Source organism: Somniosus microcephalus, unplaced genomic scaffold, assembly GCF_052327205.1.
Source record: "Somniosus microcephalus isolate GS21.2 unplaced genomic scaffold, FLI_Smic_1.0 unresolved_chr2, whole genome shotgun sequence".
Classification (NCBI taxonomy): Eukaryota; Metazoa; Chordata; class Chondrichthyes; order Squaliformes; family Somniosidae; genus Somniosus; species Somniosus microcephalus.
The window spans coordinates 12,087,976-12,100,598 of NW_028225180.1; the positions used below are offsets into that span (position 1 = coordinate 12,087,976).

The 12,623-nt window shown below is 51.1% G+C and overlaps 1 protein-coding gene across 2 annotated transcripts in view; it reads right to left on the reverse strand.

The window, feature by feature from the left end:
- LOC147092116 (AMP deaminase 3-like) overlaps positions 1-12,623 on the reverse strand; it is a 77,686-nt gene that overhangs the window by 21,599 nt on the left and 43,464 nt on the right. For both annotated transcript variants that reach the window (XM_085975843.1, XM_085975844.1), the window contains exon 3: positions 2,698-2,863. In XM_085975843.1, coding sequence (XP_085831969.1) covers positions 2,698-2,863 — 166 coding nt within the window. The remainder of the gene's footprint in view (positions 1-2,697; positions 2,864-12,623) is intronic.

Sequence of the window (12,623 nt, forward strand, 5' to 3'; positions counted from 1 at the left end):
AGCCTCCGCCTTGATAGCATGGCCCCGTGTCTACATGGCCCCGTGACAGCAACCCTGACAATGTCAGCATTGAGCGCTCCCAGTGCAGGTACAGCATGGGTTAGATACAGTGTAGAGCTCCCTCTACATTACCCTGACAGTGTGTCCCCCACTTTATACCCAGTGTCAGCATCGAGCACTCCCAGGGCAGGTACAGCATGGGTTAGATACAGTTTAGAGCTCCCTCTACATTAGCCTGACAGTGTGTCCCCCACTTTATACCCAGTGTCAGCATCGAACGCTCCCAGGGCAGGTACAGCACAGGTTAGATACAGTTTAGAGCTCCCTCTACATTACCCTGACAGTGTGTCCCCACTTTATACCCAGTGTCAGCATCGAGCGCTCCCAGGACAGGTACAGTACACATTAGATACAGTGTAGAGCTCCCTCTACATTACCCTGACAGTGTGTCCCCCACTTTATACCCAGTGTCAGCATCGAACGCTCCCAGGGCAGGTACAGCATGGGCTAAATACAGTGGAGAGCTCCCTCTACATTACCCTGACAGTGTGTCTCCCACTTTATACCCAGTGTCAGCATCGAGCACTCCCAGGGCAGGAAAAGCACAGTTTAGATACAGTGTAGAACTCCCTCTACATTACCCTGACAGTGTGTCCCCACTTTATACCCAGTGTCAGCATCGAGCGCTCCCAGGGCAGGTACAGCATGGGTTAAATACAGTGGAGAGCTCCCTCTACATTACCCTGACAGTGTGTCCCCCACTTTATACCCAGTGTCAGCATTGAGAACTCCCAGGGCAGGTACAGCACAGGTTAGATACAGTGTAGAGCTCCCTCTACATTACCCTGACAGTGTGTCCCCCACTTTATACCCAGTGTCAACATCGAGCGCTCCCAGGGCAGGTACAGCACGGGTTAGATACAGTGTAGAGCTCCCTCTACATTACCCTGACAGTGTGTCCCCCACTTTATACCCAGTGTCAGCATCGAGCGCTCCCAGGGCAGGTACAGCACGGGTTAGATCCAGTGTAGAGCTCCCTCTACATTAGCCTGACAGTGTGTCCCCACTTTATACCCAGTGTCAGCATCGAGCGCTCCCAGGGCAGGTACAGCACCGGTTAGATACAGTGTAGAGCTCCCTCTACATTAGCCTGACAGTGTGTCCCCACTTTATACCCAGTGTCAGCACCGAGCACTCCCAGGGCAGGTACAGCACGGGTTAGATACAGTGTAGAGCTCCCTCTACATCACCCTGACAGTGTGTCCCCACTTTATACCCAGTGTCAGCATCGAGCGCTCCCAGGGCAGGTACAGCACGGGTTAGATACAGTGTAGAGCTCCCTCTACATTACCCTGACAGTGTGTCCCCACTTTATACCCAGTGTCAGCACCGAGCACTCCCAGGACAGGTACAGCACGGGTTAGATACTGTGTAGAGCTCCCTCTACATTACCCTGACAGTGTGTCCCCACTTTATACCCAGTGTCAGCATCAAGCGCTCCCAGGGCAGGTACAGCCCGGGCTTGATACAGTGTAGAGCTCCCTCTACATTACCCTGACAGTGTGTCCCCGCTTTATGCCCAGTGTCAGCATCGAGCGCTCCCAGGACAGGTACAGCATGGGTTAGATACAGTGTAGAGCTCCCTCTACATTACCCTGACAGTGTGTCCCCACTTTATACCCAGTGTCAGTATCGAGAACTCCCAGGGCAGGTACAGCACGGGTTAGATACAGTGTAGAGCTCCCTCTACATTACCCTGACAGTGTGTCCCCGCTTTATACCCAGTGTCAGCATTGAGAACTCCCAGGGCAGGTACAGCACGGGTTAGATACAGTGTAGAGCTCCCTCTACATTACCCTGACAGTGTGTCCCCACTTTATACCCAGTGTCAGCATTGAGAACTCCCAGGGCAGGTACAGCACGGGTTAGATACAGTGTAGAGCTCCCTCTACATTACCCTGACAGTGTGTCCCCGCTTTATACCCAGTGTCAGCATCGAGCGCTCCCAGGGCAGGTACAGCACGGGTTAGATACAGTGTAGAGCTCCCTCTACATTACCCTGACAGTGTGTCCCCACTTTATACAGTGTCAGCATCGAGCGCTCCCAGGGCAGGTACAGCATGGGTTAGATACAGTGTAGAGCTCCCTCTACATTACCCTGACAGTGTGTCCCCACTTTATACCCAGTGTCAGTATCGAGAACTCCCAGGGCAGGTACAGCACGGGTTAGATACAGTGTAGAGCTCCCTCTACATTACCCTGACAGTGTGTCCCCGCTTTATACCCAGTGTCAGCATTGAGAACTCCCAGGGCAGGTACAGCACGGGTTAGATACAGTGTAGAGCTCCCTCTACATTACCCTGACAGTGTGTCCCCACTTTATACCCAGTGTCAGCATTGAGAACTCCCAGGGCAGGTACAGCACGGGTTAGATACAGTGTAGAGCTCCCTCTACATTACCCTGACAGTGTGTCCCCGCTTTATACCCAGTGTCAGCATCGAGCGCTCCCAGGGCAGGTACAGCACGGGTTAGATACAGTGTAGAGCTCCCTCTACATTACCCTGACAGTGTGTCCCCACTTTATACCCAGTGTCAGCATCGAGCGCTCCCAGGGCAGGTATGGTGTGGATTACCCTGCCTGGCTATAGTTTGCTGGTAGTTTAATGAGCCCCCTGTCCAGTAGACCCCCTCATTACCTGGCTGGACATCATCCTCTTCTTTCCACTGCTGCCGGCTGAGTCCTCGGAGAGTCTGCACAGTCCTGCGGGGGAATCGCTGCAGCGAGCGGTGCATGTACTTCTCCCGAATCTGCAGGGCCTTGACCAGCTTCTCCAGGATAGGCTGCAGGTCAGAGGAGGCAACCTGGGGCAAGAGAGTGCGTGAATGGGACAATCAGTCAGAGAGAGAGAGAGGGAGGGAGAGAGAGAGAGACCGAGAGAGACCCCGAATGGGACAGTCAGTCAGAGAGAGAGACAGAAGGAGAGAGAGAGACAGAGACAGAGAGAGAGAGAGAGAGAGAGAGAAGGAGGGAGAGAGAGAGAGACCGAGAGAGACCCCGAATGGGACAGTCAGTCAGAGAGAGAGACAGAAGGAGAGAGAGAGACAGTGACAGAGAGAGAGAGAGGGAGAGAGGGAGAGTGAATGGGACGGTCAGCCAGACAGAGAGGGAGGGACAGAGAGAGAGAGAGAGAGACAGAGAGAGAGAGAGACAGAGAGAGAGAGACAGAGAGAGAGAGAGAGTGAGAGAGAGAGAGTCCGAGAGAGAGAGACCGAATGGGACAGTCAGTCAGAGAGAGAGAGAGAGAGGGAGAGAGAGAGCCAGACCGAGAGCGAATGGAATAGTCAGACAGAGAGAGAGAGAGATGGAGAGACAGAGAGAGGGGGAGAGAGAGAGAGAGAGGGGGGAGGGAGAGAGAGCGAATGGGATAGTCAGACAGAGAGAGAGAGAGAGCGCGCGAGAGAGACAGACCGAGGGAAAGCGAATGGGATAGTCAGACAGAGAGAGAGAGCGAGAGAGTCACAGAGAGTGATAGAGAGGGAGAATGGGACAGTCAGTCAGAGAGAGAGACAGCAAGAATGGGACAGTCAGTCAGAGAAACACAGAAAGCTAGCATGCAGGTACAGCAAGCAATAAGGAAGGCAAATGGCATGTTGGCCTTTATTGCAATGGGATTGGAGTATAAGAGTACGGAAGTCTTGCTACAATTGTACAGGGCCTTGGTGAGACAACATCTGGAGTACTGAGAACAGTTCTGGTCTCCTTATCCAAGGACGGATATACTTGCCTTGGAGGCGGTGCAACGAAGGTTCACTAGATTGATTCCTGGGATGAGAGGGCTGTCCTATGATGAGAGATTGTGTAGATTGGGCCGATACTCTCTGGAGTTTAGAAGAATGAGAGGTGATCTCATTGAAACTTACAAGATTCCGAAGGGTATGACAGGGTAGATGCTGAGAGGTTGTTTCCCCCTGGCTGGAGTGTCTAGAACTAGGGGGCATAGTCTCAGGATAAGGGGTCGGCCTTTTAAGACCGAGATGAGGAGGAATTTCTTCACTCAGAGGGTGGTGAATCTTTGGAATTCTCTGCCCCAGAGGGCTGTGAATGCTGAGTCTTTGAGTATATTCAAGGCTGAGATCGATAGATTTTTGGACTCTCGGGGAATCGAGGGATATGGAGATCGGGCGGGAAAGTGGAGTTGAGGGCGATGATCAGCCATGATCTTATTGAATGGTGGAGCAGGCTCGAGGGGCCATATGGCCTACTCCTGCTCCTATTTCTTATGTTCTTATTCACAATTAATAGACAAAATGGTAGGAGAAATAGTAAAGGGCGTTTTAGTAACGAATAGCAAACAGGAACCAAGGGTTGAGGAAGATGGGGAGCACAAGGAGAACCAGTTTAAATCGCAAAGGAAGCAAGGGCTGGCAGAATGACGCGGAATGGGAGCCACGGCAAGGTTAGCAGGAGCAAACAGAATAGACAGAGAAGGTAAGTGGGAACACGGTGAGGTAATGAAATGATTATTGGCAAACGATGAGGCTAACCACAATCGAGACCTTCCTTGAGGTATCGTGTGTAGCCTTTGTGTGACAGTTGTGGCGAATGTGGTATAGAAGGGACTGGACAACATAAAGGGTAACCAAATCCCTTTGTTTATTCATGAAGAACAATGGAGAAAACGGTCCAAAGGAACGTCGACAAAGATTGGGAGTCAGCCTTGGAAAGTGTACCAGATACTTGATAGAGGTGTGCAAGATTATGATGGGTTTGGATAAGGTAGACGGGGAAAGGTTGTTCCCACTAGCTGATGGTACAAGGACTAGGGGACACAGATTTCAGGTTTTGGGCAAGAGATACAGAGGGGGGATGTGAGGAAAAACTTGTTTACGCAGAGAGTGGTAATGCCCAGGGTGGTGGAAGCAGAGACACTCAACGTTTTCAAGGGGAGACTGGATAGGCACTTGAGGGAAATAAACTTGCAGGGCTACGGGGATCGAGCGGGGGAATGGGACTGACTGGATTGCTCTACAGAGAGCCGGCACGGACTCCATGGGCCAAATGGCCTCCTTCTGTGCCATAGAGTCAGGCCTAGATATTTGGTTTTGGCGCAGCGACGGCTTTAGCGCCGGAAGTTAGTGCCGGAGCTAAGTCGCGCTGGGCGTGCCAAAAATTCACTAGTTCTGCGCCCAAACGGCTGCCGGCGCTGCTGAAAGCTGTTTGCGCCTGAAAACTGGCGCTACGCGCTGAAATGCGGCGCTATTCCGGCGCTGCGGCGCCCGCTGCGGTGCGGCAGGTTCGGGAAGTGCAGGCCTCCTCCTTCCCTTAAGGAGGAGCTGCCTGCACCCGGCCGCGGCCCACGAAAATCATTGTAAAAATGAGCCCGGCACCTCGGACAAGTGCCGGGCTTGCATCTGTCCCCGGGGGGGGGGCGGGGAGAAGTCCGGGGAGGGAGCTGCGGCCAGGCGGCCGGCGGGAAAGCGGCCGGCCGCCGCGGGGCCTTTAATGCGCCGGCGCAAAGTCCAGTAAGGCACCTCTGCCAGAACGTTGCTTGCGGCTGCCACAGGCGAGGCGGCCGCAAGTCAATTTCGGAGTTCGGGCGGGTTACCATGGCAACCGGGACGCTGCGCACACCGATAACGTCATCGGTGCCGGCGCAGCGCTAACGGCCTAACGCCGATTTAGGGACCCACTCAATTTCCAAACTGGCCATAACTCCGGCGCTAGGCCCTCTAGCGCCTCAAAAGCGGCGCTAAGCCTACCGAATTTCTACGCCTTAGAGTCATAGGCCTAGAAATTCGGTAGGCTTAGCGCCGCTTTTGAGGCGCTAGAGGGCCTAGCGCCGGAGTTATGGCCAGTTTGGAAATTGAGTGGGTCCCTAAATCGGCGTTAGGCCGTTAGCGCTGCGCCGGCACCGATGACGTCATCGGTGTGCGCAGCGTCCCGGTTGCCATGGTAACCCGCCCGAACTCCGAAATTGACTTGCGGCCGCCTCGCCCGTGGCAGCCGCAAGCAACGTTCTGGCAGAGGTGCCTTACTGGACTTTGCGCCGGCGCATTAAAGGCCCCGCGGCGGCCGGCCGCTTTCCTGCCGGCCGCCTGGCCGCAGCTCCCTCCCCGGACTTCTCCCCCCCCCCCGGGGCAGATGCAAGCCCGGCACTTGTCCGAGGTGCCGGGCTCATTTTTACAATGATTTTCGCGGGCCGCGGCCGGGTGCAGGCAGCTCCTCCTTAAGGGAAGGAGGAGGCCTGCACTTCCCGAACCTGCCGCACCGCAGCGGGCGCCGCAGCGCCGGAATAGCGCCGCAATTCAGCGCGTAGCGCCAGTTTTCAGGCGCAAACAGCTTTCAGCAGCGCCGGCAGCCGTTTGGGCGCAGAACTAGTGAATTTTTGGCCCGCCCAGCACGACTTAGCTCCGGCACTAACTTCCGGCGCTAAAGCCGTCGCTGCGCCAAAACCCAATTTCTAGGCCATAGAGTTATACAGCACAGAAAGAGGCCCTTCGGCCCATCGTGTCTGCGCCGGCCAACAAGCCAACTATGGATTTCAAAATGAGGGCTAGAGAGGGTCTATAATGTCCATTGTGTGGGGTACTCATTCTGTAGATTATGGATTTCAAACTGAGGGCGAGAGGGCATATATAATCTCGATTGTGCAAGGTTATAGAGTCTTAGAATCGAGTTATACAGCACAGAAAGAGGCCCTTCAGCCCATCATGTCCGCGCCGGCCATCAAGTCCTGTCTATTCTAATCCCATTTTCCAGCACTTGGTCCGTAGCCTTGTATGCTTTGGCGTTTCAAGTGCTCATCTAAATGCTTCTTGAATGTTGTGAGGGATCCTGCCTCTACCACCCTTTCAGGCAGTGAGTTCCAGATTCCAACCAGCCTCTGGGTGAAAAAGTTTCTCCTCAAATCCCCTCTAAACCTCCTGCCCCTTACCTTGAAACTATGCCCCCTGGTTATTGACCCCTCTACTAAGGGGAAAAGTTCCTTTCTATCTAATGACTTTAAGACACTATGGATAGTAGAGTCTATCGAAGTGAGTAAAGACTTTGGAATAGGCCCGATACATAAACATTATGAAGAATACCCAAACCATCTGACAAAGGGCTGGAACATCATCCAATTGTAAGATGGGTCAAAGGCTCTGGGAAGAGCGACGGACATATACAGCCTACAAAGGCAAGAAAAGATACTGTGAGACCACCACAGTTGCTTTTATGACTGTTGGATTAACAGGATGGCCCATACCGGAAAACAGATTCGCTGGGTTTCCCACTGGGAAAACCCAAATCAGTGATAAAATATTGGTGCTGGCACGCCATCATAATGTGACCCACCTTTTTTAAAATTAATTTATGGGATCAGGGCATCGCTGGCAAGGCCAGCATTTATTGCCCATCCCTAGTTGCCCCTTGAGAAGGTGGTGGTGAGCCGCCTTCTTGAACCGCTGCAGTCCGTGTGGTGAAGGTGCTCCCACAGTGCTGTTAGGGAGGGAGTTCCAGGATTTTGACCCAGCGACGATGAAGGATCGACGATATACTTCTAAGTCAGGATGGTGTGTGACTTGGAGGGGAACTTGGCGGTGGTGGTGTTCCCATGCGCCTGCTGCCCTTGTCCTTCTGGGTGGAAGAGGTCGCGGGTTTGGGAGGTGCTGCCGAAGAAGTCTTGGCGAGTTGCTGCAGTGCATCTTGTAGATGGTACACACTGCAGCCACGGTGCACTGGTGGTGGAGGGAGTGAATGTTTAAAGTGGTGGATGGGGTGCCAATCAAGTGGGCTGCTTTGTCCTGGATGGTGTCGAGCTTCTTGAGTGTTGTTGGAGCTGCACTCATCCAGGCAAGTGGAGAGTATTCCATCACACTCCTGACTTGTGCCTTGTAGATGGTGGAAAGGCTTTGGGGAGTCAGGAGGTGAGACACTCGCCGCAGAATACCCAGCCTCTGACTTGCTCTTGTAGCCACAGTATTTATGTGGCTGGTCCAGTTAAGTTTCTGGTTAATGGTGACCCCCAGGATGTTGATGGTGGGGGATTTGGCGATGGTAATACCGTTGAATGTCAAGGGGAGGTGGTTAGACTCTCGCTTGTTGGAGATGGTCATTGCCTGGCACTTCTGTGGTGCGAATGTTACCTGCCACTTATCAGCCCAAGCCTGAACGTCGTCCAGGTCTTGTTGCATGCGGGCATGGACTGTTGCATTATCTGAGGCGTTGTGAATGGCGCTGAACACTGTGCAGTCATCGGCGAACATCCCCATTTCTGACCTTATGATGAAGGCAAGGTCATTGATGAAGCAGCTAAAGATGGTTGGGCCTAGGACACTGCCCTGAGGAACTCCTGCAGCAATGTCCTGGGGCTCTGATAATTGACATTCAACCACCACAACCTACAAGTGAGGAGGTTTTGAAGAAAGGGACGATTCAAGCAACATCAGACAATGGACATTATAGACTCCCTCTAGCCCTCAGTTTGAAATCCATAATCTAGAGAATGAGAACCTCACACAATGGACATTATATTCCCCCTCGAGCCCTCAGTTTGACATCCATAATCTACACATAGAAATATAGAAGATAGGAGCAGGAGTAGGCCATTCGGCCCCTTGAGCCTACTCCGCCATTCAATGAGATCATGGCTGATCATCCAAATTCAGTACTCTGTCCCTGCCTTCTCCCCATATCCCTTTAGCCTTAAGAAATATATCTAACTCCTTCTTGAATATATTTAATGAATTGGCCTCAACTGCCTTCTGTGGTAGAGAATTCCACAGGTTCACCATTCTCTGGGTGAAGAAATTCCTCCTCATCTCTGTCCTGAATGCCTTACCCCTTATCCTTAGACTGTGACCCCTGGTTCTGGACTCCCCGGCCATCGGGAACATCCTTCCTGCATCTAGTCTGTCTAGTCCTGTTAGAATTTTATAAGTTTCAATGAGATACAGAACGAGAACCTCACACAATGGATATTATATACTCTGTCTTGCACTCAGTTTGAAATCCATAATCTACAGAACGAGTACCTCACATATGCTGCAACATTTTAAACAAATAGAACAGGCGATTAAGAAACTAGGAAATCCTGTTGGTTTGGAGTTCGACCCACGGGTTAGATTATTTCAGATAGGCTTGCTGATAGCTCAGATAACAGCATTAGGGATCCTGGCCATCACATTATATCGTGTGAGGAAATCGATGAGAGACACATAAAATACAAGGAAAAGTCAGGATATAGCAAGGGCACTAAGAGGAAGCCAGGATTATTACAGACAAATAAGGAAATCAAACACTTTGCTAAGAGGTAACGTGATCCATCGGGGAAAAAAAATAACAACATAGTCGGACATGTTGGCATCTGGACCCCGATTAATTCAGCTTCTGAAAGGAGTTCATGTTTAGTTCATTCGATACAGGGGAAAATGTGGTTGGTATCATTGGAGAGAGAGAGAGAGAGGGAGAGAGAGAGAGATTTCACTTCGCAACAGCCGGTGTTTGCAACCAAGCAGCCTGGGATATTTTACCACAGGAAACCACGATGTTTTGGTAAGCGTCCAACATTGTTGATGGAAGTTGAAGAATATGCAGACCTGTCTCTCTGGACTACACAGTAGCCAGAGACGGCCATATTAGGCAAAGCCTGCTACAGTTTGATAAGAAAACAGTGTTTTAATGTAAGCCTTTTCCTTTGTTTGGAGAGCAGGGAAAATCCCATGCCAAGGTTTGTCCAATCCATCTGTGACTAGACTCCGCTTGTAAATTGCTTTTGATGCTGAAGTTAAAGAATAAAATGATTATAACCAGAAGGCTGAATTTGTTGCTGCTGAACTGAACAAACAGAAGTTTGTTTTAAGTCAACACAGAGGGTGTGGGATAGAAACAGAGAGAGAGGGAGAAAGAGAGATGGAGAGGGAGTGAGGGGGAGAGATAGAGCGTGAGGGAGAGAGAGGAAATGGTACGGTCTGTCAGAGAGAAAGGGAGGGAGAGAGGGAGATGGAGAGGGGCGAAGAGGGCGAGAATGGGACAGTCTGACAGAGGGAGGAGAGAGTGATAGAGTGAGGGAGAGAGAGGCAGAGTAAAAGAAAGAGGGAGAGATGGTGAGAATTATATCAATGTATGGAAGACCGGGTGTGAAGGAACGCTCCTTCAATAGTGATTTCAGTGAGTGTGAGCCCGGGTGTGAAGGAACACTCCTTTAATAGTGATTAGAGTGTGTGAGCCCGGGTGTGAAGGAACGCTCCTTTAATAGTGATTTCAGTGAGTGTGAGCCCGGGTGTGAAGGAACGCTCCTTTAATAGTGATTAGAGTGTGTGTGTGAGCCCGGGTGTGAAGGAACACTCCTTTAATAGTGATTTCAGTGTGTGTGAGCCCGGGTGTGAAGGAACGCTCCTTTAATAGTGATTTCAGTGAGTGTGAGCCCGGGTGTGAAGGAACGCTCCTTTAATAGTGATTAGAGTGTGTGTGTGAGCCCGGGTGTGAAGGAACACTCCTTTAATAGTGATTTCAGTGTGTGTGAGCCCGGGTGTGAAGGAACGCTCCTTTAATAGTGATTTCAGTGAGTGTGAGCCCGGGTATGAAGGAACACTCCTTTAATAGTGATTTCAGTGTGTGTGTGAGCCCGGGTGTGAAGGAACGCTCCTTTAATAGTGATTTAAGTGAGTGTGAGCCCGGGTGTGAAGGAACGCTCGTTTAATAGTGATTTCAGTGTGTGTGTGAGCCCGGGTGTGAAGGAACACTCCTTTAATAGTGATTTCAGTGTGTGTGAGCCCGGGTGTGAAGGAACGCTCCTTTAATAGTGATTTCAGTGAGTGTGAGCCCGGGTGTGAAGGAACGCTCCTTTAATAGTGATTAGAGTGTGTGTGTGAGCCCGGGTGTGAAGGAACGCTCCTTTAATAGTGATTTCAGTGTGTGTGAGCCCGGGTGTGAAGGAACGCTCCTGTAATAGTGATTTCAGTGTGTGTGTGAGCCCGGGTGTGAAGGAACGCTCCTTTAATAGTGATTTCAGTGAGTGTGAGCCCGGGTGTGAAGGAACGCTCCTTTAATAGTGATTAGAGTGTGTGTGTGAGCCCGGGTGTGAAGGAACGCTCCTTTAATAGTGATTTCAGTGTGTGTGTGAGCCCGGGTGTGAAGGAACGCTCCTTTAATAGTGATTTCAGTGTGTGTGTGCCCGGGTGTGAAGGAACGCTCCTTTAATAGTGATTTCAGTGTGTGTGAGCCCGGGTGTGAAGTAACGCTCCTTTAATAGTGATTTCAGTGTGTGTGAGCCCGGGTGTGAAGGAACACTCCTTTAATAGTAATTTCAGTGTGTGAGAGCCCGGGTGTGAAGTAACGCTCCTTTAATAGTGATTTCAGTGTTTGTGTGAGCCCGGGTGTGAAGGAACGCTCCTTTAATAGTGATTTCAGTGTGTGTGTGAGCCCGGGTGTGAAGGAACGCTCCTTTAATAGTGATTTCAGTGTGTGTGTGAGCCCGGGTGTGAAGGAACGCTCCTTTAATAGTGATTTCAGTGTGTGTGTGAGCCCGGGTGTGAAGGAACGCTCCTTTAATAGTGATTTCAGTGTGTGTGAGCCCGGGTGTGAAGGAACACTCCTTTAATAGTGATTTCAGTGTGTGTGTGAGCCCAGGTGTGAAGGAACGCTCCTTTAATAGTGATTTCAGTGTGTGTGTGAGCCCGGGTGTGAAGGAACGCCGCTTTAATAGTGATTTCAGTGTGTGTGAGCCCGGGTGTGAAGAAACGCTCCTTTAATAGTGATTTCAGTGTGTGTGAGCCCGGGTGTGAAGGAACGCTCCTTTAATAGTGATTTCAGTGTGTAAGAGCCCGGGTGTGAAGGAACACTCCTTTAATAGTGATTTCAGTGTGTGTGTGAGCCCGGGTGTGAAGGAACGCTCCTTTAATAGTGATTTCAGTGTGTGTGTGAGCCCGGGTGTGAAGGAACGCTCCTTTAATAGTGATTTCAGTGTGTGTGAGCCCGGGTGTGAAGGAACGCTCCTTTAATAGTGATTTCAGTGTGTGTGTGAGCCCGGGTGTGAAGGAACGCTCCTTTAATAGTGATTTCAGTGTGTGTGAGCCCGGGTGTGAAGGAACGCTCCTCTAATAGTGATTTCAGTGTGTGTGAGCCCGGGTGTGAAGAAACGCTCCTTTAATAATGATTTCAGTGCGTGTGAGCCCGGGTGTGAAGGAACGCTCATTAAATAGTGGTTTCAATGTGTGTGAGAGCCCGGGCGTGAAGGAACGCTCCTTTAATAGTGATTTCAGTGTGTGTGTGAGCCCGGGTGTGAAGGAACGCTCCTTTAATCGTGATTTCAGTGTGTGTGTGAGCTTGGTTGTGGAGGAACGCTCCTTTAATAGTGATTTCAGTGTGTGTGTGAGCCCGGGTGTGAAGGAACGCTCCTTTAATAGTGATTTCAGTGAGTGAGAGCCCGGGTGTGAAGGAACGCTCCTTAAATAGTGATTTCAGTGTGTGTGTGAGCCTGGGTGTGAAGGAACGCTCCTTTGATAGTGATTTCAGTGTGTGTGAGCCCGGGTGTGAAGGAACGCTCCTTTAATAGTGATTTCAGTGTGTGAGAGCCCGGGTGTGAAGGAACGCTCCTTTAATAATGATTTCAGTGTGTGTGTGAGCCCGGGTGTGAAGGAA